Below are 24834 nucleotides of genomic sequence, written 5' to 3' on the forward strand. Positions count from 1 at the left end.
CGCGTCTTCTTTAATTAAGTAGTTAATACAGAAATTTAATCTTTAATGGGATATTTTACATTGTAACAAATAGAATACTTGCGAGCGGGCATGAATTTAAATATCACACTTAAAAAATTACACTGTGGGCTTTTTCATAAAAGCCAAATAGCAAAAAAAAAAAAAAATGTATAGCGCAGTGTATGGTACAGGTTAATTACACAACATAAATGAATAAGATACAAATTCGTAATTAATGTAAACTAAGATATAACCTGTGGAGCGAAGTTACATGACTTAAGGATTTGAAGACTCTTCTGTCGATGTGAACTTGAAGAAACTGGGCCATATCCCCCCCCAAAGGCTGTTACATACAAAACTACAGTATTTGTATGCAGTAAATTTTATCCGTACAGAACGATATTCAAAACTAACCCTCAAACATCTACACGGCAGCACGCGCACCAGCGCTGGGCATTTTCACGGCGGTACGGTTTCGAAATGCGAGGCCACGCCCACGCCCCGACGTCAGACCTGAGCCTGTCCATCTGCCTTTCAAGGACGGAGCGCCCACAGCCACCAACTAAGGTCCGGGATGAGGAAGACTGACGCGCTATTGGCTACACTCAAACATAACATTGAAAATATTATTAAAACGATGGTTGTGCCCACTTCGCTACGTCACTAAATCACGATGGCAGCTGCTTTTCTGTATATAAAGCCGGAGAAACAATATCTTGTCTCAGGCTGCTGACAGCACTTGAGGACCGCTGCTCCGAACAACCTGGACAAGCGCTTTTAAAGGGCCAGCATCCGGCTGACTTGTAAGTCATCATGGCGGATTCCAGCTCCAACGACATGACATCCCTTGCGCGGGCTTTGTCACAGCCGAAACTGGACTTTTCGGAAGTGAACGATGTTTTCCACATGCGAAGTGCTCACCCGCAGCCGTGCCGCAGGAAAAAGTTATCGAGCTGTTCGTCGTTCGACACCGTCGAGGCGCCGACTTTACCCTCCCTCGAGGCACGAGTCCTGGTCATCAACACCGGAGGAACCATCGGGATGACACTTCATGACAACGGTAACTATGAACTAGCTCTCTGCTAGCATGTCGGGAGCATGGGGCTTGGAGTAAGCCCTGCGTGGCAACAACATGCGAGCGCATCCTAAAATAGACCCGCAAAACAGCTTACCTAATGAAGCTAGGTTACAACCGTTAGCAAGCTGAACGAAACAACATTGGTGCACACATGAGCAAACGCCTAGCTTTAATAAAAGACGATTAAATTGTGATCACAAGCCACTCCCTCCATCTATAAAGGTGATGCCATTCACGGTTTGAACATCTCTAGGGTAATGCAGAAGAAACAGCTGTGCGACCTGCCCCTCCCGGTGCAGTTTGGAGGGACATCACAGATTCTCTCAATGAATAACTAGATGTTGACAAGCGGTATTGGGCAACTTAAGTATCATGTAGTGAGGCAAAATAACATGCAAAGGTCCTACCAGCTTCAGGGATGAGTTAGAGGGCATGCTTTTATTTACTTTGTTGGCTTTACACAACTCAAATCAACATTGTTACATGATAATTATATGTGCTACGTAATAAAATGTTATTGTTATTTTAGGCTTGTCTCTAAATAGGATTAAATGGCCTGGACCTGACACATCCTCTTCACTGAGTATGTTTAAATGTAAAAAATGTAGGTCTGTCACCCTGATAGCACAAACATCGTGCTGTCTGTCACGTCTGTTAAGTTTAAAGTTCCTGGGATCATTAACTTTTAGCCAGGGATGACCACATCAGTCAGTCACTCAGTTTACCAGTTAAGTTATACTAGTCATATACTAGCATTTCACACTTTAGTTCAGAGTGAAATACTTTGACTAATGCATGTCATGAGATTGGGAAGTTACATGACCAAACCTCAGCTATGTCACAGTTATTGAAATAGTTGAGTATATTTTGGACCTTGGATATATGTTTACATTGTGTCCTCTATGGCTAAGATTGCATGACCATTTTCCCTTTGTTGTTACTCCTTAACAAAGTCTTCCCATCTTTCTGTTAGGATTTCTGGAGGTAACTCTCCTGAAGTCTTCAGGGCTTATGCTCATGTGGCTGTCAGCTGCCACGAGTTGTGTCTCGTTAAAGCTGTCTTGAAGGATTTCTGCTGGCGTTGATTGTACGCAGAACCAGACCTCCTCTACTGTAGCAGTGGTGCCGTGCCCACTGTATTCATAGTTCTTCACTTTTTTACTATAGATTTAAGAATTGTCCTCAGTTCAGCAGCTTAAAAATTATTAACTCAGTGTATATAAGAATCTTAACAAATAGATTTTTCAGCACCTTTAACAATGCCATTTCTTAGATTTACCACTAGGGTTCAGTATGAGACTTATGTGTGGTGTTATGATGGTAAATTCTCTGTGCTGTTCATATAAGTCATTAGTGATTAACAGTAATCACACAGAGAGCAAGCTATGAAATATTACCATAACCCCTTTTGTTTCTGTTTCTGCAACCCACAGTGCTTGCACCAAAAGCCAATGCGTTTGTGAAGAGCCTTCGCATGCTGCCCATCCTCCATGATGAGACATATGCCCAGCAGACATGCCTGTATGACTACTATGGATCTGAGAACACCCTTGTCCTACCGTAAGTGCACCCAAATCCCTCCCTGCTCTTCACACACCTATGAGTGTAAGGTATCATGTGTAGCGTGTAAGGTATCATGTTTTGATTATATGTGCAAAAATACAAATGTATGTATTACACATACTGTATAAACCCCTTATTGTTACTAAAGGCCATTTTTATAAACACTGAAAATGTATCTTATCTAGCAGTGTAATAGCAGTGTTTCAAATGCCCCGGAGCTGGAATCGTATATTCAATTTGCAAACATTAATGACATTTAATTGGTATTTAAAGTCAAGTCTTGTACCTGGAAGATCATCATGTGAGCATCATTTAAGGTCACTGGTAATCACATAGACAGCAAGTATTGGTGGCTGTTCTTCCATGAATATCAATTAAACAGCAAAATTTTCACTTTTAAATGCAAAATAATTTGCAGTTATGCAACACTGTATTCTTCAGTTTTCTTATTCCCTTTTTATTGCCTGCATAAAGGTAGTTCATTCCTTATAGGACTTATAGGAATACCTGTCTTCATAAAGAGAAAAAAATTGCAATTAACGTATTGTAATGTTCTTGTCCTAGACAGCTAATCTTGTGTTTGAGAGGAGTTTAACAAGTCTTAACCATATAGATATAGGTATGTACAGACCATTGCAATGAAAATTAAATCATAGATGTGATTATGAGGCGTTTTTTTACATGGCAGGTTGGTCGTATAAGGCAAAATCATATTAGAATTGATAAAGACTGCACTTATCTTTGTGTATATTACTTTATTCAAAAGACAATAGTGGGCGTTATGGTGATCATACAGTGGAAGATCCATTTCATATCTGAGTAGGCAGAGATTGAATGGAAACGACTCACTGTTCTCCTAAGAATGGTGGTTCTAATGACTGGTAAGCAGTGGTTTTAATGACTCTAAACTACTTTTGTTGCTTTAACAGGAAGCTCACGTCCCATTCTTGCCGGCTATATCACGGGTGCTGTGATACTGGTAGCATTGCGTGTGCTTATGCTGTGCTTGTGAGTGGTTTGATACCTCCACTGTCCTTAAGACCAAATGTTAGGGTGTGCTTGCCTGATGGGAATTACATGCCAACGTGGCCTTTGGCAGTAGGAGAAAATACCAGGAAGGATACAGGCGCACAGAGCATTGTGCTCCTGCAAGTAAGTATTGTTTTGTCTCTGACACAACAATACTTACTTGTTAATGTCATCTCCAAACATTAAAGCCAGCTGCTTTAATGTCTAGCAGGGGGTTAGCTCAGCTGGCATAGCCTAATGTTTTTTGGAGGTTTAGTTAGTGAATAGCTGCTGTTGGCCTGCTGCTAAAAGCAGTGTTAATCTGCTCTATTGCATGTTTGATTTTACGTTGTCTTATTGTCTGGTGCATGTGCTGTGAAGCAGTGAAAGTGGAGTCCCATGTGACTGGGTTCCCAGCTGATCAACAGTCTTTGTAGGATCTTCATTAGTGACAGTTGGGGCGCCTCTTCCAGAAACGTACATTGACTCATGATTTTCCTTACGGCCTTCATGTTGACTGCCACTGTGAAAGGCAGATAATCAGCAGGGTGGAGTGGGATGTCTGGGAAAGATAAGGAATCCATACAGCAGACATTAGTGGACTGGTTTTTAATAACCTAGTAGTTGTAGTAAGAGTAGCTGTAAAAAAGTTTGTGATCTGTTTGTTAGGCTTACAAAATTATTTCGGAGGATTGTTTAGTTTGGCTGACTCACAATATGTCCACACCTTCAGCAACCACACAAGAGCTCACTGTTATTTTATTAACTACTTGGTAAATATCTTAAATATGAGCAGTAAGTTTATTTTGACTAATATTAACTCTTTGCTAACATAATATTTATATTTATTTTAACATTGACAATGTGTTTTGTTTTTATTAAATTTTATGTTAATTTTTTAGATGATCAGCATGACTTAACATTTGCTCATCCTCGATTTAAAACAGTGTTAATATCAGCGGAAATAGTCTCATATGCAAGTCTAATGGGTATACTGTTGATAGTATGCAGATGCCTAGCTTATGTTGAATACTTACTTCTGAAGAGGGAATTAGTTTATTGATTTATTGAAAAGCTTTATTCATGTGATGTGAAGAGGCAACACCACAAGGCCATTTGCCCCCTACCTCCACCCATCTTCTTCCACGTCTTGAATCCCCCATCGCATACATATACACGTACACATTCATTATTCTTAAGCTATGAGGCATCTTAGCAGGGGTATGCAAATGTTTAGCTTTGCAACACCTTAGGGTACATTGCCAGACAGATGAAAGATTGGTGATTTGAATAGTGTTTTCTTGTGGCACTTTGGCTTTAAGATTATCAACAACATATGTTCTAGGGTCATGTGTGGACTTAAGGCTAATTAGAAGAGTGTCTGTAGGACCCCTGGATGGGTGGACTGGGGCTCGCCTGCTCTTCCCCCTGCTGTTCCATTCAGCTTATATCGCCATGCTATGAGGCTGCCCTATGGTAATGTGGGCGGTGTCCCGCCCTGTTTCTTTAAAGGGGAGATTAAAAAGAAAATCTTTCCATGGCTGTTTAGCTAGTCACGCTGCCTTATACGGAGTGTCGCAGGTGGGGCTGTAGGACGCCTGAGTTAAACTCCACCTAGAGGCGACATAAATATGCAGGCTCCCTCCCTTGTAATTGGAATGAAAAAGAAACACGGGGTAATGCCCTAACCTGAAATGACTCACCAAATAACCCTCAAGATATATCAAATGAGCCGCCTTATGTCCCTCAGCTTTGCCTGTATTTACAATACACAAATATAAAGCCTTACGGAACATTATCAATTTACTGTGGAAAGACAAATGCCTAAATTTAAAGTGCGGCTCTCTCTCTGACAGTATGCCTGCCATGCCACTCCCTTTTACACTGCCAAAAATGGCCCTCTCTGTGTGTCTGAAACAGGTTTTGGCACCCTGCTGCTGAGACAGAAGGCCCGGCTAAATAGACTTTGTATCGCTTCATAAAGTCAGCTTGGTTTTTAGCATTCCCCCATCCTTCTTTAAACTCACTTTTAAAATTTAACCAGAACTTGATCCAACTTTGTTAAATGCGCACAATGATAGCAAATAACCATTTTTCACAGTGAAGCTAATAATCACTTGTTTAACCATTTGTTCTTTGTGTGTTTTGGAGTGAAGAACTGCGCTTTCAATGACTAAAACCACTGATTTATTGTGTGTTCTTTCTATGTTTACTTTTTGTAAATGATGATTGATTTTTTGTTCATAATTACTGAAACTCATCGATAAACTTCTATATCTTCCAGGATTAATAAAGACAATAAGAGGATAATCTACACTGTCTTGGAGTACAGCCCTCTGCTGGACTCATCCAATATGACCACAGATGATTGGCGTAGAATTGGACTGGACATTGAGGTATTTGTTGCTGTGTTCATTTCATTGTTAGGGTTTTGATCGACTCCATTTCTAAATAAACACCACATAATTTATACTTTTAAAAGCTAGGGAAGATTGATCCTACAATAGTAACAATTGCTCATAAAATATAGCACATAATATGGAGTATGGGTGATGGTGTTATTGTTATAGAGATTGTGGGTTTTTTTTATTTTATTTATTTATTTATTATTTTGTCTTGTCTGAGTCCAGACAAACTACGAAGACTATGATGGTTTTGTGATCCTTCATGGCACTGACACTATGGCTTACACAGCTTCTGCCCTGTCCTTCATGTGTGAACATTTGGGCAAACCCATCATTCTCACCGGCGCACAGGTAAGAGCTCCTGGAGAGTAACAAACAAAAATGTGTCTGCAGCATTTTAAGGTTGCACTGCTGTCGTAAAGTGAGACACTTTCTGTCTCTAGGTGCCCATCTATGAGATTAGGAATGATGGCCGAGACAACCTGCTGGGGGCGCTGCTGATTGCTGGACAGTTTGTCATTCCTGAGGTGAGGAAATGGAGGTGGCACCTAAATGCTCATGCACATGGTATTCAGTTATTAGATAGATATACTTACTTTAGCCGCCTCAAAGAAGAAAAGTCAAGAGTGGATGTATTTGGTAATGTGAGAGAGAAACAAAATAAATATGATTACTTGTATTGGCTTTATTTTTTAAATTTTTCCATTAATTCTGCCATATTTTTTGTGTGGGGGGATAATGAATGAATTATGAATTAATCATAAATGAAATAAACAAAAATAAATAATCGTATGATATTATAAACCTATATATTTGTTAATGGGTTGAGAAAATGCAGCATTATCTACAAAGACAGGTGTGAGCAATTTCCGCATGTAAAAGGTAACAAAAGTCTCCTAAACGACTTGTCTGATGAGAATGTCTTCTAACGACGATGAGATATGTTTCACAATACTGAACAACAATTACCAGAACAGGAAGAACACTGAAAAATGTTATCTATGTCTATCTTTGCACCACCGAAACGCCGTAAAAATTGTGTCCATTGTATGTAATCAGATTTTACTGCATTGAAGGGCACTGAGAACAAACTAATATATTTTTAATTGATATATTTTGTATTTGTTAATGAGTGTTGAGAAAACAGTGTCATCCTTAGATCCATGTACACAGGTTTCTATGTTGTGTAAAAGGGGATTTTGTTTTCGTAGGAGAGCTAATGTCATGCATTCAATTTTTCTATTTCTCTGTTCAGGTGTGCCTGTATTTCTACAACAAACTCTACAGAGGGAACCGTGTTACCAAGGTGGATGCTGGGAGTTTCAATGCATTCGCCTCCCCTAACTTGGCTCCACTGGCAACTGCTGAAGTGGATATTACAAGTAAGCCCGTGGTGTAATGGGCCTGTCTTCATGTAGCAAATAAACCTAGGTTGTAACCAGTTTTTGATGTTTTTTTTTTTTCTCCATCTTTACCATAGTCAATTGGGATACGGTTTGGAGGGCAAGCACCATAACAAAGTTTCAAGTCAGCACGAAGCTGAACCGGAACGTAGGCCTGCTCAGGCTGTTCCCAGGAATAACTGCTGCTACTGTAAGTCTCTCTTGGAAATATACTGTAGTTGCCATTATGCAGGTGGTGCAGCCTCTATTTACTGTCTGTGTCATATTCACCAAATGTCCAGAGGTTACTTGTTGTCCTTGGTCTTTGGTTAATGTGACATCCAACAGAATAATGAGTGGGTGTTTTGTTTTGTTTTTTCTTTTGTGGGGTTATTCAGCTGCTCATAGTTTGATGTATTGCTTCATGTACAGATTTGACTGATATGTCACACTGTTGTTGGTACACTGCAGATAAGGACATCCCTTTACAAATTACTCTTCACCTGCTTTGAAATATAATAATTTGGTTTATAAGGTTCACTTGATCTTCCAAGTATGATATGATGTTATTTAATTTTTTTATGGCTGAATGCACAATATCAAATCAGTACCAAATTATATTAAGTCAAATGATGAAGGGCATAAATTAAAACCCTTAACCAACATCGTGCAAACATTTTAGTCATGCATGTTGTAATGAACTAATCGCTCCTCCTCAGAGTATTAAAAAGTAATTAAAGATATTTTTTTCAAACGTAACAGACTGCTCAAAACTGCAAAATAATATATAGTTAACTTAAATTTAATTGTGCTATTACACATTTTCCGTTACTTTCCCAGTCATGTAAACTGCCATCAAAGCTCAGCCCAGAGAAAGATGAGAAGGAGTTATGGGCCATGACCAATCACCCGGTAAAGAGGGAGGATTGGCAAAGATACTGTAACATTTAACTGCACCTCCCCCTGCAGAGGCTGCTGGGGGAGTGACTTTACTGTCTCAATCTGCTCCTGCTGCCCAGCTCGGCTATCAAGACTTCCTTATAGCCTTTTAACTGCCTTTATGAGGCACTGTTTTGATTAGGCACCAGACTCTCGTGTGCCCGCTGTCTCTGCTGTATGAGAGCTTCATTGGTAATCTACGTCAAACATTTCTTGTCAAACTGCTTATCACATCAAAAAATACTGACTGAACCTGGCACTCTTAATGTCACCTTCTCCTCACATTTTATGGTAACTGCCGTGGCCAAGTGACTTTATGCCTGCTAACACCTTCAGATTAATTGCTCTCTTTCCTGCCATTTCGGTCATCTACCATTCTAGTCATATGCCATGGCTAATGATGTGGTATAGGGCCTCCCAGTGCCAGCCAACCAGAGACCGAGATGCTGGTTGCGTGGACGGCACCAGATGGACTTTTAGGAGTGTGGATGGCTGCTTGCGTTGGAGTGAAAGAGGCTGCAGGAAAAATAACATGGAATACTAATTCTTTAATTTTGATTCTACACAGTTGAGCAACCAGTTCAGTTAGCCATAAATTGTGAGTGTTTATAATCTGAAACTGTGTCCAGGTGAGAGCTTTCCTGCAGCCGCCCATGGAGGGCGTGGTCCTAGAGACCTACGGCAGTGGAAATGCCCCCGATAACCGTCCAGACCTGCTAGAGGAGCTGAAGAAGGCTACTGACTCTGGCGTCATCATCATCAACTGCACCCAGTGTCTGAGAGGGACTGTGTCTACATCTTATGCCACTGGAAAGGTAGTCCATGTCACATTGTAGTCAAACATGGCATTTTTTATATTTGTGATTAATTTCCCAAATAAAAAATGGAGAGACTGGTCCATTAAGAAGAGACTCAAATTAGTTCAGAAAGAAGGAATTAATCAGATCACACATTCCCATGACTTGTCAGGTGTTGAAAGATGCAGGGCTGATAGCTGGTGGTGACATGACTCCAGAGGCCGCCCTGTCAAAGCTGTCCTATGTGTTGGCCAAGATGGAGCTTGATCTAGATGCCAAGAAAAAGGTTGGTGTCTTTAGACATAAATCACTCACTATTAACACTTCTCTCTTCTCTGTAGAGCTGAAGCAAAATGCAGTTTTTAGAGTAGCAGAATATTTACAGAGAAAAAAAAAACATGTAAGAAAAGGTGTGTTTTTATGTGACTCTGTCTAGATGATGGGTCAGAACCTGCGAGGTGAAATGAACGCTGACTTGGCAGGAGCCAAGCTGTGTCTGAGTGACAGCCATTTCATCCAGGTCATTGCCAAGTCTCTGAGCATCAGCTGCAAGGAGGTGAGGGCACCAGCCGCTAACACTGGGTTCTAACCGCCCAGTTCTTGTCATTTTAGCTTAACTGTTGACAAAGCATTCAACTCGCGTAGAAGTCCAGACATTTCTTTAAAGTTTTTCATGATTAAACATCATTGTATAAAAAAAAAATAAAAAAAACTACTCCAAAAACTTGTTTAAAATGTGAAGGTTATTCCTTTTTTTAAATTGTCGTTCAGTCATTTCATATTCAGACAAGTAGCATTTTTTTGATTAAAGTCTGTGTTGTCTCCAGGAGCTGGAAGCCATTCGTGATGCTTTGACTCCTCCACTGGCATGTGCTGCTTCTAAGATTGGAGACATAGATGCCTTAGAAGCCCTAAAAGAAATGGTAAGCAACACTACAGTCTCTTCCACACACATGTCCATTGTTTGTCAAGACAGTAATAACCCTTTCATACACACACCTTGGGATTCTTATGGTTTGTTTAAGGGAAAGTGTCCTACGGGCTGTCAGCCTTTCTGTATTCTCATCAAAAAAAACAAACAGATGCATCAGCCTTCCGAGCACAACATGGCGGATGCTGTGACACTTGAAACGCAGCCCAGTGCTAAACTTTTATGCCGGTAGATCAACATGTGACCCGGCTTGTGTTTATCTTGCATGGTTTGTAGGGTCAACCTGATGGTTCACTAATCAATTTACAGGGTCAATATCTCCGTGTTTTGAGGTGTGTAAGGAAACACACATGTTCACAGCCAAACAAAACATGAGGCCCAACTGGTAAGGCAGGCCTAGAGTCGACCCAGCGTTCACATGGACATGTTTGTATGTGGCTTGACTGGTATGCAGTCGCTGCATAGATTTCCAAAGAGTTTCTAAGGACAGATTTGAAGTTTTATCCTCGTAACATTGCACTTAGTTAAAAGTTTGACTTTTAATGAAACTCAGTGGTTGTATCTCATAGGAGAAATGTGCTATATTAACACCTACAATCATAGTTTAATACATTTTCCCTGTTCGTGATGAACTTTATTCATATACTCATCAATCGTTCAGTTTAATTCAAGTAATTTCTTTAAACAGCTAGGCGCCGTAGTTCCTCAAACCGGAGAAAAAAACAAAGTTTTTGTTGGAATTATTTTCAGACACAGATTGGGCAAACCAGTCAGTATATTACAGCGGCACGACCGTGTATGTGGGATGGTCTCATTGTAAAATGTTTGGCTCAATGATAAAGCATGTTTTTGTACAATGATGGATTTCTATCACACAGAGGCAAAAGCTAGTATGAAAAGCTTTGGCTTCAAAGATGATAGTTATTAGTAGGATAAATTCACTGTTGGTTTTGCCTTTTCATTTCATTTTCTTTCATTTCCGATTTGTTGTTAATAAGGACAATATAAAATCTCACCAGACCTATCCTTTAACCACCAAGTGAAATACACTGATGGTTTCATGTTTTTTTTTTGTCACAGGGTAGTAACTTGTGTCTGGGTGACTATGATGGACGTACACCCCTACATATTGCCGCCTGTGAGGGCCACCTAGATCTGGTGCAGTACCTACTGGGTCATGGAGCTACAGTCTATGCTAAAGATCGCTATGGGGACACACCCCTATGCAATGCTGTACGCTTCAGGTAAACCTTGCTTTGTTGGAAACAATAAGGGCTAAACTGTTTGTTTTTTTTTCCGTCTATTAAGGTAATAGTGTCATTTATGAAGCTGCAGACATGACATTTAAAATCCCCCTTTTTGCCATTAGCAACCATTGTTATTCCTCACACTCATCAGAGTGTTTCTTGAAAACATGTTGTTAATAGCTGCTATAGAGCAGCTATTAACAACATAGATTCATTAAATGAGCTGTAAGGTAGGGAATCTGGCTCTGCTTAAATGACAGGAAAGGAGCAGTGGCTGTCAGAGGGGGGTTGAAACCAGGGGAGCAACTCATAATGGAGTCTAGAGGCCAGGCAATAATTATAAACTAATTAGGCTAATTGTCATCTGACAATTTAAAATGTTTATTTTTACCAGAGTTGATTTTTAATATGTGTCATTCATTGACATTGCTCTAAATGTTTATTAGGGAAAAGCCTTGTTCAGTATTTCTGTTACAGTGCTATGTTGAGCCACGGGGTGAAAACGTTTTATGTGTCATGCCAAATGGCTGTTGCTCTATTTTAACGGTTGGAACTGCAAGCGTGGACTTGTTTCACTTGTGATGGTAGAGGGACGTACTGGAGCGCTAACACCTGTCGCTACACTTCCTGCAGTAAACCTTGGCTTACTGCGCTCTTCCCAAATGTATTTAGTGAAATGACCCAAAATAATAAAACTGGGGTTTTGAGTAGCTACCAGGGATGCCAGCATGTCGGACGGACTTTGACTGTCACCGACATTTCAGTGCACTACAGCCTGATGTCCATGTAAGGAGTTCCTGAGCAGGGAGAAAGAAGGATTAAAGAAGAAACATGGGGAGTGTCCTCGGAACAGGTCCTACTAGCCTGCTCCTAGTTTCACACATGAGAGATACTGGCTTCTTAATACTCTACAGGAAGTCATCTAAGTCCTTTTTTAATAGTTTAGTTTGGCTGTGGCTCTACATACCTCTTAACAATTAAGCATCAAATTGACCTCTTGGGTAACCTACCTTTTTATCACATCACAAGCTCAGCTCTTATATATAAACTTGGCAGCTCAGTGATGAACAGTTTTAGGCCTTTTGTTTTACTGTTTATTCCTCTCACTGCAAATGTCACTGTAGGTGACTCCTGTGTGGGCGGTTCATTGTGGACGTAAACAAACTTGTTCTTACTTGTCAAACTGCAACCACTACCACACTGACTTTGTCGATGAAAGTTGAAAATTTAAAAGTTTAGAATCGACGGCATGAAATTAAAATGTTTGAAAACAACATTTTATCTAAGTTATGGTTCTTAACAGTTCCTTATACGGATTTAATAGTATTTATGTATTAAATATACAGCAATAATTAAATCCCTTCATTGCTAACATAGGCACAAGGAAATTGTGAATCTGCTGAGAAAGACTGGAGCCCACTTCTCCAGAGACAAGTTGGAGGAAGCAGGAACAGAGCTATGCAGGTGAGAAACACAAAAAGCTTGTCTTCAAACAATTGCACACATGTACAGTTACAAATTTCGCGGCTGCTCAGCCATGCTCGGTGACCCATCCCACATAGCTGACACAGGTACAACCAGTTGTCTCACTGTTACACAAACAGTAGGAATGCTCCCTGGCAGCATAGTTTTGGATCTGCTCTGCATCTGTAGTGTCGGAGAGTATACAACAATGGCTGGCCCCTTTTTTTGTTTTTTTTATATATACATATTGTGTGTGTGTGTGTGTGTGTGTGTGTGTGTGTGTGTGTGTGTGTGTGTGTGTGTGTGTGTGTCAGCCTGGCAGCAAGCGGTGACCTGGAGGGCCTGGAAATCTGGAGCCTTGCCGGAGCAGACCTGGAAAAACCAGGCTATGACGGACGGACAGCAATTCAAGTGGTGGGTTCTGGGGACACAGATTCCGCTTTAATAACACTTTTAAATTCATAAAGTAAAACCCCTTCTTATTCTTTTCTTCACCTGTCACAGGCCAGTGCTGCTGGCAAAAAGGAAACAGTGGCATTTTTAGTCCAGCTCATGAACAATAAATCCAAGGTAACCAGTGTTTTCCACTCTAGCTGCTTTATTTTTCTTTCTCTTCTGTGACAGCTTCTACTTAATATGCATGCTAGTGTAACACTCCGATTGGAATAATTCTCTGTCTATAATTACCTCTCAATTACATGTTTGTCTTTTCTAATTTCAGACAGTATTTGGGGAAATTGAGGTGAATAAGTCGATGCATGTTTCCCAATTTGCGTGAGCATGGGATCTGGCGTAGCATGGCGTCTTTGGCTCGCCTTTTTCTTTGTGTGCATCACCTTGTGCCTATGATCCAGCCACAATAAGCGGTTTATAAAATGAATAGATCATTTTATAAACCGCTTATTCTGGTCAGAGATGTGGGTTTGTGGGTTGTGTGTATCCAAGCATGCATTGCACAAGTAGCAGTGCATGCCCCAATACCCTGAGTCATCATTTTTATCGTCTGTTTTAAACAATACTGATATACCCGTTTGGGCACTGAATGAGTTCTTGGTTGTTGTAATTGTTCCCTTTCTACCTTTTTCCAATGCAATTTTGATGTAAGTGACGGAGGAAAAAATCCACAATGCTCGTTCAGTGTAAAAGTGGATACTAAGTTGACGTGAGGCTGCAGAAATGTAAGGTAGCCACTTCAAGTGGGTACCTCCCAAAGTTAGTCTTTTTGGTATGAAAGTGCCTGTTGCAGCTTCATGTTGTGGAAGCTTTACATGAACTTCAGCTGAAGTTAGGAAGTCATTTTGAAGAAGGATTTTGTCCCCCATCTCTTACATTGAATTGCTTTTATGTAAGGAATTTTATCACAGCATGTATTTAGAGGTGGAATAATTACAGCGACTAAGAGCTCTTTCAAGATATACATTGGCGTGTGAGTATTATATTAGGATACAGCTGAAAAAATATGTACCTATTTTTCAAGCGATATCAATGGACATCTGTTCCATGGATAACAATGGAAAAGAGATGAGAGGAAAAGATAGGTTATTGTTAAAAAAGAAAATTTACAAAATGAAGTGAGATTAAAATAAAGCACATGAGAAAGTAAAAACAAACATTGATTTATAACAGTGTTTTTGTTAGATTTAGAAATTATCAGTCAATTAATCAGTTAGTCGATTGACAGATTAAATTTACATGGAATAATTTTGAGAATTGCTTAATCCTTTAAATCATTTGTCAAGCAAGAATGCCAAACACTGACTGGTTCCAGCTTCTCAGATGGGAGGATTTGCTGCTTCCTTCTGTCTTGTAGCATTATAAACTGAATATCTTTGAGCCTTAGAGCTTGGGGCAGACAAAACAAGCAATTTGAGAATGTCACCTTGGGCTTTAGGAAATTGTGCCAGGCAATTTTCAGTATTTTCGGATGTTCCATAGACTAAAAGACTAACAAAGCAGTTGTTAGTTGCAGCCCTAGATTTGAGAACCAACCATTACCTTTTGAATTTGAGCTAAGCATGTCTCAGACCTTTTCTGTTTTTCATCAAATATATGTCAGATTAAATCTGATCACCCTTAATGCCTGCCCACAAATGCCTGTGGATGCTAAACCTGTGCATCTGGCTTTACTCTAGGCTGACCAGTGTATGTGTATGTGTGTGTGTATTTGTGCATGTGTGGTAGAGTGCCAAGAGTGCTCAAACACCTCTCACCTCTCCAGCGCTCCATATTAATCCTGTCTCCTTTTGTCTCTTTGGCAGAGCGGTGGAGCGATCGAGTTCACCGCGACTCCGTCAGGACAGTGAGCTGACGCCATCTGAACCGACAGGAATCGTCCTTTTTGTGTCCTCTTCTTCCTAAGCCATTCTCTACACGACATCCACCGTCCTGCTGAATTTCACAGAGTTACTCTCACTTTGAATGTCTGCACAAAGATTATTTTTGCATGTCTTTGAAAGCCATCAGTGCTTATAGTCTTTCCCTCCAAACCCATGAACAGCCCAACAGTTTGTAATCAGCGCTTTGAGTGCAGTGTCCAGAAAAGGCAACAGTAGGTGTGTTTTTGTGTGTGTCTGTGCTTGTGTGCGCGTGTGCGCGCGCGTGTGTGTGTGTGTGTTATACAGTAGTCTCTGTATAAGGAAACGCATTATCATTCTGAATTTTTTAATCAAATGCTTTTATTACTATGCTTGAACAACAGACTCAGTTATTGTGACGTTCAGTCAGGGAATAAAGGGTGAACTTCGTCCAAGCTGCTTCAACATGGAGAGTGCTGAAACCTCCCCTTAGTTTTTGAACAGTGAAGGATGATTTTTTTTTTAATAGCAAATGAGTTGAACTCTGAATATTGTAGATTACTTTTTAAAGTAGTGTCTCTTTTCAATAGCAATATATTTGTGATATCTGGAAGCACAGGGTACATTCACAGATTTTATTTTTATGCTTGTTTTAATAGTGAGATGCTGGAAAGTATCATGTAAATTACAAAAAAAAAAAAAAGGTCTTTTTATTATCTGGAATGTTATCCAACTTTAGCACTTGTCCACTTGGGTGAGATTGCCACTTCCCTCTTCTCAAACAGGTATTACAAAAACCTGCAGTTACCTCCCAGACTCATCCATCCTGTTTCTTTTGCTAATTGTCGAGCTGGAAGAGTCGCATATCTCACTTTGAAATTTAAACGGGGAAATTCAGTCTGTGAGCCTAATAAAAACTTAAAACTGCCACTGTTTCCATGTTCCAACATGTATTTTGTCTTCTATATTTTCTGCGCCTGTTGTCACAAACAAATCACTTATTGTGCTTACCAATCCAGGTTCATTTTTTGTCACACTCTGTAAGGCAATTAAATGTGACTTTAAAGAGCAAAAACACCTTAATTACTTGAAATGTGTCCTTCACTTTTAAATGCTGTTATTGATTGTGTTCAGTACTGTTAAAGTGTTAGCAGGGTGTGTGTGTGTAAAAGTGATTATGGTCTTGTGTTGCTCCCACGGAAAAGCAACAGAAATAAATCTCGTTTCAAAGCACTTTCGCTTGTGATTGCTGTTGTTGCACCAAACCCTGAAACTCAAATGAATCTGTACATTCCTGAGCAATTTCCGATTTGACATGGTTTTCTGTATGAGTTAGCGCACGTCTACACAATTGTTGGTGGTCATTTCTGTTGGTGCGCAGGGCCCTTTTGTGTTCTCTCCAGAAATGTGTTCCGCATAACAATTGGATTCATTGCGATTGCACTAGGCCTTTAGGAGAAATACATGAAACCCAAACTGGAGCTTGCCTAACACCATTCTGTGTGAGCTCCTATTATCTGACTAGCTGTGAGATAAATCAGAAAAAAGATGACATAAAACTACAAGACAAAGATGACAAAATTCCTTATGCCCATGTGACTTCTCAGCCCACAGTGGCTGGTATTTGCTATATCTGTCTTGAGGACAGCTGCCCTTTCGTGCTCCTCGCTGGTGGAACCCAGCTCATCCGGTTGGACCAGCATGGGCCTCATTCCTTCCTGAATGAGAGGCTTGTATGAACCTAGCCCCAAAACACTATATAAAGAGCTGTAACACTGCAGTCACTCAGTCTGGGCAAGGATGACACCAAGGAAACGCCATCGTAAGGAAAGAAGTCACCTTCTCCAGGTGAGCACTTGGACACAGAGCATTGCGGCTGAAGCCCCTGCTTGTTTTTTGGATTTATTCTGTAGCGAGCAGGGTCTGAAACCTGTTGTGGTGATGTGTGTGCTTGTGTCGTAATCAACGGATGATCTCAGAATCTAATTCTCTCTATCGCTTTTCTTTCTTTAGTTGAATTAGGAGTTTAAAGGACAGATTTTGCTCTGAGGAAGGGCGTAGTCTCTCTGATTAAGTGGTTCTCAACAGTTCAACAGTTCTTAGAGAAAATTGTGAAATGTTTAGGACCACTTGACCAGTCAGGCAAATGCTGCCGACTCTGGAAAATGCTGCGTCTGAATGAACCTCTAAAACGGTGAACATCTCAGAAGGCCTGACTTGTGAGGATTTTAGAACAACGGTGTGATTTCCTCTGCTTTTCTGCTTCCTTAATGTCTCTCTCTTGTGCCCCCTTGTGTTACAATGACAACTGCTGCCCAGGAACTGTGGGGGCTGTAAAAATCACCAGGCTTCTGTAATTTCATTCTGCAGGCACACATACACATTTTGAGCAGCCCTGATGTAAGGCCGTCTTTTTCACCGTCGCTACTGTTCAGAGGTACTGATTAAAACAAATCAATAAAGAGTCATTTGTCTCTGTCGAGTCTGTGTGGGCTGATGGGCCTTGAGTCTGCGGGGACGGCTGCTGTCCAAAGTACTGAAACTTGCTGCTAAGGTAAATATCTCAAAATCACCGCATCTGCTGTCATTTTACCCCCAAATCTTTCAAACCAGAGAAGAGTGATGACTAATTTTTTGGTGTAGATAGATAATCAGACACGGGTCACCTATTTCTGCTTTTAACTTGATTTAAGACTTTTGTTCTCTATTACATTGATCAAACCACGTATAAGTCCAGGTGTGGACTGTTAAACTTTAAAGTCCTTAATTAAACTCTAAACACACCAGTTTGCATCCATATCCTTTATTTTCAGGACTAGTTTGATGGGAAAACCTGAACTAAAGACTCACAAACTGACACAACTCTGACTAGAAAACCCAAACGCCTTTTTCCCAAGGAATAGGCTACTTTATATTGCATAAATCATTCATGAAAGCACTGTGCACCGATTATTCCTCCTCTCCTTTTTAGACAGCCCCCTTCTCCCTTTTCCCTTTGATCTCCTCCATGCGCCAAGAACTATCAATATTTGCTAAACGTTTCTCACAAAGCCTGACCGTGCACCGGGAGAAGCTGCAGAGGTCTCACAGGCAGGAGATAAGACACGGGAGGAGCATTAATGAGGTGCCCAGAGCGATTTCCCCGTACGTGCGCAAGGGCAGCAGATGTAGCAGCACACTCGGTCCCAGGGGGGGATCGCGTCCTCCGAATTTCATCAGCGGCCGGGGGAGACCCAACCCAGGCCTCCTCCAGCGGGGAGTGCAGGGTGACGGACGTGGTAAATCATCTTTACTATGGATCCCAATTATCGGTCTACTGACAAACCCTGCCTTCACCCAACCTCGAAAAAGTGTGTGCGTGTGTGCGTGTCTGGGGGTGGGGGTGGGTGGGGCTGAAGAGTTGCGTGGTTTGCGAGGTGTTTGTGGGATCGAAAATAATTTATTCATGCCTAGAATATTTATTATTTACCCCCCTCTGCTCAGCTGTCAAAGCATCATTGTTGCATGAGAGAGTCTAAATCTCGATTTTTTTTTCTTTTCTCTTTTTTAAATAATCTCTGACCTGCTGAAAAATAAAAACCTGCCCCGGGGGGCCACCAGACTTTTCTCTCTGTCCCAAGGACATGGAACTTTAAAGTTTAATAACACCAGCGTGATCCGATATATTACACAATGACTGAGCATGAGCATTGCAGTTCAAATCAAAATGTTTGGACAGCCATCTGGAGGGAACCAGTGGACCAACACTAAAACATCATATGAAGAAAATGAAAATCCACAAAATATAATCTCCCTGCTGCTATTCCACTGTGTTTCCACCGATTTTACACATTAAGATCAACTTAATCCTCATTATTAGTAGAGAATAGCCTGCGAACACAGTTGTACAGTGTCTTCTGCAGCTTGGGAGACAGCTTTCTAAAACCTGATCAAATTATCTCTAATGATGTCATAGTGACGTTCAGCTTGGGGTTGGAAGCTAAACATTTTTAACAGAAAAACCTGTGTTACCAACTGGCGGGAGTTTGAAAGCTGTGGGCATTTATGGGGCAGGGAAGGGCTAAATGAAGAATTCTGTCCGCTTGCATTATACGAAATGTAGGATCCAGGAGCTTGATCCATACTAGGGACTAAAAATCAGGATATTTCGGACTGTGCTGACTAGATTCTGACCCATTTTTTTTCAAGTGTGCTTTCTCTTGGGAGTCCTCCAAGTCGAAGGGAGTGTAATGCTAAATCGCAGGGATGTCCCTTTAATCCAAAAGCACTGAACGAGACTCTGATACAGATAGTTTTTGGTTTGAGCTGTCGCATTGAGTTTGTTTAATTTGAATGCAGTTTCCAGCTGTGCAAGAGAAAACTTGCCCACATCGCAGCGAAATCACAACGGGTGCCATCACACCGTCCCACTGTTCCCAGTCTGTGGAGCGGCTCCGTGTGGATGACATCATCACAACAGTCTGTCTCTCTGCTGACCGGCCGCAGCAGAAACTGGTTCAGATTCATGAATTAAAACCGAGCTCACAAAGTGTGCTGCGGATTCAGTGGTGGACTAACTTTTTCCCACTGAAACATATTCTTTGCAGTATTCATATAATCTCCTTTAACACTGCCCAGTACAGCATAATTGCATCAGCCTAATGGTTCCCCTAAACCACATGCATCTGCATACTGGTCTCAACCATACAATCTATGGCACAATTAGCCTCGGCCTGCTAGAAATGGCGAGGGCTATTCATTGGATGGCAGTTAGCAATCATGAGATCTTACTGAATTGTAGACACCCGTTGCATTATTCAGCAGCACAAGCTACAAACACCTTAAATGATCAAGTTGCTCAGAAGTCACACAAGGGATTTCTTCAGTGTCGGTTGATTGTTCTAAAGCACATTTTGTCTGATTTGATTGAGATATAGCCTGCAATAAAGTATATTAGAATCAAGCAAAACCAAATCAGTTTTAATTTAAATGAAAAAAGCCTATCCCTACAGTTGAGCTTCATCCTCACAGAGACTAAATAAGACCAGTGTTTCATATTTAATATTCCCTTGTGAGAAATACAGTGCTATAAGTACATCCTGCAGGAATATTATATAGGAGACAGGAATACAATAAAGTAAGGTAGGATGAGGTCATTACTTTGTGCACAGACACACTGTGCGTCTCTACAGGAATATTATAGGAATATTACAGGGAAGCTGTCGTCAGGGGTGATTGCCGGGATTGTCACTGTGCTTCACATCTTTGTGTGGGGGGCTGACAGCGATGCGCCAGCAAATCGGGTGGGAGAGCAGGTCATCACTGTCTGACAGGGGGGACTGGGAGAGAGAGGGTGACTGAGTGAGTGACTGAGAGAGAGAGAGAGAGAGAGGGGGGACGGAGCAGATGCACAAGGTGCTCCCTCGCTCTTAGACCCGCAGCAGCGCTCAAAGATCAGGCACGACCTGCCCCAGGATGGCTTAAAAAAAAAAAGTGTTTCAGTGGATGTAAATCTTTTCGCATGCCGGATGGATTGCATTGCTCCATTGTCGTCTCGGGCCACCGGAGATCTGAGAGGTTATTTCACGCACACGTGCGAGCGCTCACCGTGAATCACTGGATGTCCGGATTAAAAAAGCTGGTGGATCTTTCCGGAGGGTTCGAGACTTATGAATTAGATGGAGATACAAGTCAAATAGGCTTCCCGCGGAGTGGAATCTTTTCTAGGCTACACTTGCAGCCCACATGGCTCTACCGAACTCACCGGGGTCTCCCGGAGCTGGGAAGACCAACCCCAGCGTCATAGACCTGGGGACAATCTTTGTCGACTCCGACATCATATTTGGATTTACAAGTCACCTGCTGAAGAGGAAAACAAAGGTAAGGGTCCGGAAGGGATGACTGGAACACGTTAGTCTCGAGGGGACGCGGTCGTGCTCGAGCGTTATTGTTGCACCCGAAATAAGTGGGAAACATTGACGCGCGTCGGACGGCTCCTGTCCGGCTTTCGGGACCTTGAAGCGGCACCGCCGCAGCGTCCTCGATCCCTTCTTTGGTCTAAAAACTTCATCCTCGGGAACGTTTGTCGCATTCAACGCTTCTGCCACATTTTGCAGCGCACAAAAGTACTGTAACTTTCTTCTTCTCGCGTGTTTGCGGGGCGTAGATCAAATCGCCAACATACGGGTTTGACAGAAATTGGGCGATTAAATTAGGGGCCGCTATCAAGTCAGCCTTGGCGGGTTTCAGATCGGAGTGATCGCGTGTTGTGGAAATATTTGTGGACTACTTGAAATTTTAGAATGACCAGCTGTGGTCGTATTTTCTTCCCGTCCCTTGACAGAGGTCGTTGCGTGCCGTGGGACAGCCTCAAACATTTTTTTTTTTTTGCAGCCCGACTTGAAAACTGCCCTGACATGACAATTAAAAAAAAATGTATTCCACCGTGCATACTTTCCAAGTCGCTCCGTCGGATCGCGTACCAGTGGGCACGAGTTGTGCGACCAGACGACCAGAAACGGTGCGCCGCCCTGGACGGGTCGTCTCGGGGCAGAGAAAGACCGTTTCCTGCGTCGCGAGCTGCGGCGCATGTGGCCACCGTGGCTTACATCACCCGCATGAAATATTCAAAGTTTCCCCGATGAAATATTTAACCTCCGTGCCCCCCAACGCCCCGCCGGTTCGGGAGACGCCGCTCCGCGCCTCCGCCGGAGGGTGGCGCCAGAGTTACACACGACGACGGCATGTGGGCAGGCCCGCGCCCGCGGAGACGGGCGGGCGGCTGCTGGTGTGCCCTGCGACTGATGTGCGCAGGTCTCATTGGGAAGCACGTAAAATGAATGATTTTCGGAAACTGTCCCGGAGTTTTCTTATAGTTTGATGGCCACCGAGAGGAGACCTGCCCCCCTTTTAACCCCCTAAACCCCAATACGAACTCGTGCTGTGCAGCCGAACTTTGTTCAAACCCCCGGAACTTTCATTTCTAGTGCAGCTCCCGAAGCTCGATATTTCAGGCTGAATTCTGGGGAGTGTGTATGAAATGATGCACAAGCCATCTAGAATATGTCCATTTAATGGAATAGTGCAGCCATAAAAGACAGGGAGTCCTGGGTTGGAGGTTTTTTCCTCTCAGTGTGGGCATCCTTCAGCTTCAGCTGGAAAAAGCTGACACATAATATCTATGTACGTGTCAGACAGTGGGGAATAGATACCTAAGAGGAAATATGCAGCAAAGTGTATTTCGAGTGTTTAAATGTGTAGACCACCCTTATCACAGAGGATCCAGACTGGTCCGTGGCGTAGCAGCGGCTCTGAACCCTCACGTAGCCCCGCCACCCTGCCCCAGGAAAGTTTCCTTCAGCCCTCCCATTCCAGCAGTGACACCGCCTCCCGAGCGAGTCTCCTGTGCGTGCAAACACATGGGACACGCTCACTCGGCGGCTTTCGGTCAGCGGCTACTGGTCGAGTGCGATCCTACAGATGACTGCTCACCCTCGCTCGGGTCTACAAGTCCGGGCCTATGGCTCTGCCTCGCGTTGTCCCGCGGCAAAACCTCTGAGCCTGGCGTTCCACGCAGACGCTCCCCTGAAGGTGTAACCTCGAATCTGGGAGAATGAGCTCACTCGGGGGCGACTGGGCCCCTGACGGAAGGGACCCTCGCATCCGCGTGTTCGCTGTAAGTGTTTCTGGCTGCACAAGGTCGGTTTTGCCTCTAGTCGCGCTGCTTGCGGCGCTTCCCACCTGACAGGGAAAGCCGCCCGACCCGCATCTCTGTGGCGCGCCCTTGGGAAGGTGCTCCGCGGTATTCACAGGGGGTTGTCGAGGCACAAACAAACAGTTTCACCCGTCACACTTGTGTGCGACCCGGTCCTTTTCTTACAACCAAGAAGTTAACCAAACTTTTTCCTTATGCCGAAGGTGGAGGGATGTCCGAGTGGCGAGTCTCCGGGGACCCCCAGGAAAAGACTTCCCTCTGCGGAGGACGCGCGGTGCAGCAGCCGGCCTCCTCCGGAGGGCGCCGGGTCGGTCTCCATCTCCGAGTCGGAGGAGAAGGGAGGCTTTTGCCAGCAATGTCAGAAGAAAGTCGCGGAGCTGAAGAAGCAAGCGCTCGCCCTGGCTGACCAGAACTCGCTGAAGGTTGGTGAAATTATTTTGTTCGCATCTCTTTTTCAAAGTCCAACTTTATTTGCATCAATTAACCTTCAAGTTTGAAACAATGCGATCACCTGCGTGCCTTGCTATTTTACAGCATTTCTTATCAAAAACTAGTCAAAACAGGTTCAGAAAGTCAACAGGCGACCAAGTTAGAGTCAGTGAACACAGAGTAAAGGGAAACTGGTATCAGCTTTGGCAGCAACCTCTCAGTCTGTAACATTTCTGTAGAGCCGCTTGTGTCTTTTGTCTTTTCTTGCCCACCTGCACCTGCTCTTAACACTGACGTATGTATCATGATGAGAATATATGGGAACGGAATTGGATCTACTCGATAGCTTCTAAATCTACCAAGAAAGCTCTCACCATCCCCTGGTAAAGTTGTTTATGACTATACTCGACTTCAAATGCTGGCCTTGGATGTGAAAATGGAAGCTTTTCAGACTTTGAAAGTGGCCCATTGTTTGGCTAAACAATGCTTATCTCTTTATTTTGCTGTTGGGTGTGGGGGGTCGAGGGGTTTTGAAATGAGCGAGCCGCTCACGTTGGAGACTGAGGAGGAAGTTAAGTCCCAGTCGACCTTCGCTGTGCATTGAAAGTGTTCCTGTATGGCTGCTCTCACAATTCCCACCACTGTTAAATATAGGCCCCGAGACCACTGTTGTTGTGGCGGGCTGGTTTTGCCCTCGGGTCGGTCCTCCTTTGTTGTCCCATTTTAGAGAGAGAGTCTCAACATCAGATTGGATTACAGCTTTTCAGGGTTCACCCCAAATCCCACAGCACCTGATGTTCATACGGGAAGAGGTATACAAGGGACAAGGAGGCATTTCTGAAGCACCTGGGCTCTCTGTTTGAGACATCTGTATGTGTGGTCTAATCTTTGTTCTGAGCATATCAGATCTATATTCAGGTATCAGGTAAGTCCACCCCGTAAACACATTAAGCCTCCCCCTAACTGCCATTATCTGCCATGGGAACTGACCTCCCCTTTTTAGTGGGGGACCCTCCAGCAGTGCTTTGTGGCCTTCAACAGGTGCTCACTGTTGTAGAAAGAGATGAGAGCTACCCCCATTTCCCTGTATTTTGCACTTGTTGATGGCTAAATTGGGCCTTAATTCCGGGGTGGCAAACAGTGATGGCAGGGTGCTGTTATTGTACCAGGGTTATGGTATGGGCTACTCCAGCTGAAGGAAAATAAACCCATTGTCTGTGTGAGTTTGAGCTGCTCACCTGTTGGGCTTGTTAGGATGGATGCGGCTATGGATGATCGCTTCCAAATTGCTTCCTCCATGGAGGGAATAAGGTCAACGGGACGACTCGGGTGGCCTGCTGGTGTGTCTGGGATCGCACCACCTGCGAGGGTTCGGCCAGTGTTGTGTCTGCAGTTGTCATGGGAAAAAACGAGAGCGGAGACTGTTTACCCGAGGTCGCACTTCCCCTCCCTCCCCATCCGCCCGTTTTTATGAAGAGGAAGTCAGCTTGGTCCCCAGACATCCCTCGCCCCCACCCTGCCTGTTGACTTATTGTTTGAATACAGTAGTAGTAGAGAGTAGATAAAAATTCAAGGAAGACTGTTTGGGTAGAGGAATGAGCTTT

At 42.9% G+C, this 24834-nt stretch overlaps 2 protein-coding genes across 3 annotated transcripts; both read left to right on the top strand.

Annotated features, from left to right (window-relative positions):
• Nucleotides 1-454: 454 nt before the first annotated feature.
• On the top strand, nucleotides 455-16332 carry aspg (asparaginase homolog (S. cerevisiae)). Of its 2 annotated transcripts, XM_040138106.1 has the most exons (17): nucleotides 455-1060; nucleotides 2512-2638; nucleotides 5934-6045; nucleotides 6280-6405; nucleotides 6498-6581; nucleotides 7310-7436; nucleotides 7535-7647; nucleotides 9005-9190; nucleotides 9345-9458; nucleotides 9609-9728; nucleotides 10000-10095; nucleotides 11184-11347; nucleotides 12728-12814; nucleotides 13129-13228; nucleotides 13319-13384; nucleotides 13536-13556; nucleotides 15073-16332. In XM_040138106.1, the coding sequence occupies exons 1-17, from the start codon at nucleotides 814-816 to the stop codon at nucleotides 15115-15117; spliced, it is 1935 nt and encodes a 644-aa protein (XP_039994040.1). In that variant the 5' UTR covers nucleotides 455-813; the 3' UTR covers nucleotides 15118-16332. The 2 variants fall into 2 exon arrangements, with proteins under 2 accessions (XP_039994040.1, XP_039994041.1); XM_040138107.1 differs by lacking the exon at nucleotides 13536-13556 and having other exon boundaries at nucleotides 457-1060.
• A 6201-nt stretch (nucleotides 16333-22533) lies between these two features.
• Nucleotides 22534-24426, top strand: LOC120795456 (kinesin-like protein KIF26A). Its single transcript, XM_040137398.1, has 3 exons — nucleotides 22534-22762; nucleotides 23005-23223; nucleotides 24400-24426. Exons 1-3 carry the CDS (start codon nucleotides 22700-22702, stop codon nucleotides 24424-24426), a joined length of 309 nt encoding a protein of 102 aa, XP_039993332.1. The 5' UTR covers nucleotides 22534-22699.
• Nucleotides 24427-24834: the final 408 nt, after the last annotated feature.

The sequence above is a fragment of the Xiphias gladius genome, chromosome 10 (genome assembly GCF_016859285.1).
Source record: "Xiphias gladius isolate SHS-SW01 ecotype Sanya breed wild chromosome 10, ASM1685928v1, whole genome shotgun sequence".
Classification (NCBI taxonomy): Eukaryota; Metazoa; Chordata; class Actinopteri; order Istiophoriformes; family Xiphiidae; genus Xiphias; species Xiphias gladius.

Bases quoted from the DNA above. Each gene is read 5' to 3' on its own strand.
- LOC120795456 (XM_040137398.1), top strand. From the start codon at position 22,700: ATGAGCTCACTCGGGGGCGACTGGGCCCCTGACGGAAGGGACCCTCGC. The intron at 22,763-23,004 runs GTAAGTGTTTCT...CTTATGCCGAAG, and splicing joins CTCGCATCCGCGTGTTCGCT to GTGGAGGGATGTCCGAGTGG. The intron at 23,224-24,399 runs GTTGGTGAAATT...TTATTGTACCAG, and splicing joins CTGACCAGAACTCGCTGAAG to GGTTATGGTATGGGCTACTC.
- aspg (XM_040138106.1), top strand. From the start codon at position 814: ATGGCGGATTCCAGCTCCAACGACATGACATCCCTTGCGCGGGCTTTG. The intron at 7,437-7,534 runs GTAAGCCCGTGG...TCTTTACCATAG, and splicing joins TGCTGAAGTGGATATTACAA to TCAATTGGGATACGGTTTGG. The intron at 12,815-13,128 runs GTGAGAAACACA...TGTGTGTGTCAG, and splicing joins GCAGGAACAGAGCTATGCAG to CCTGGCAGCAAGCGGTGACC.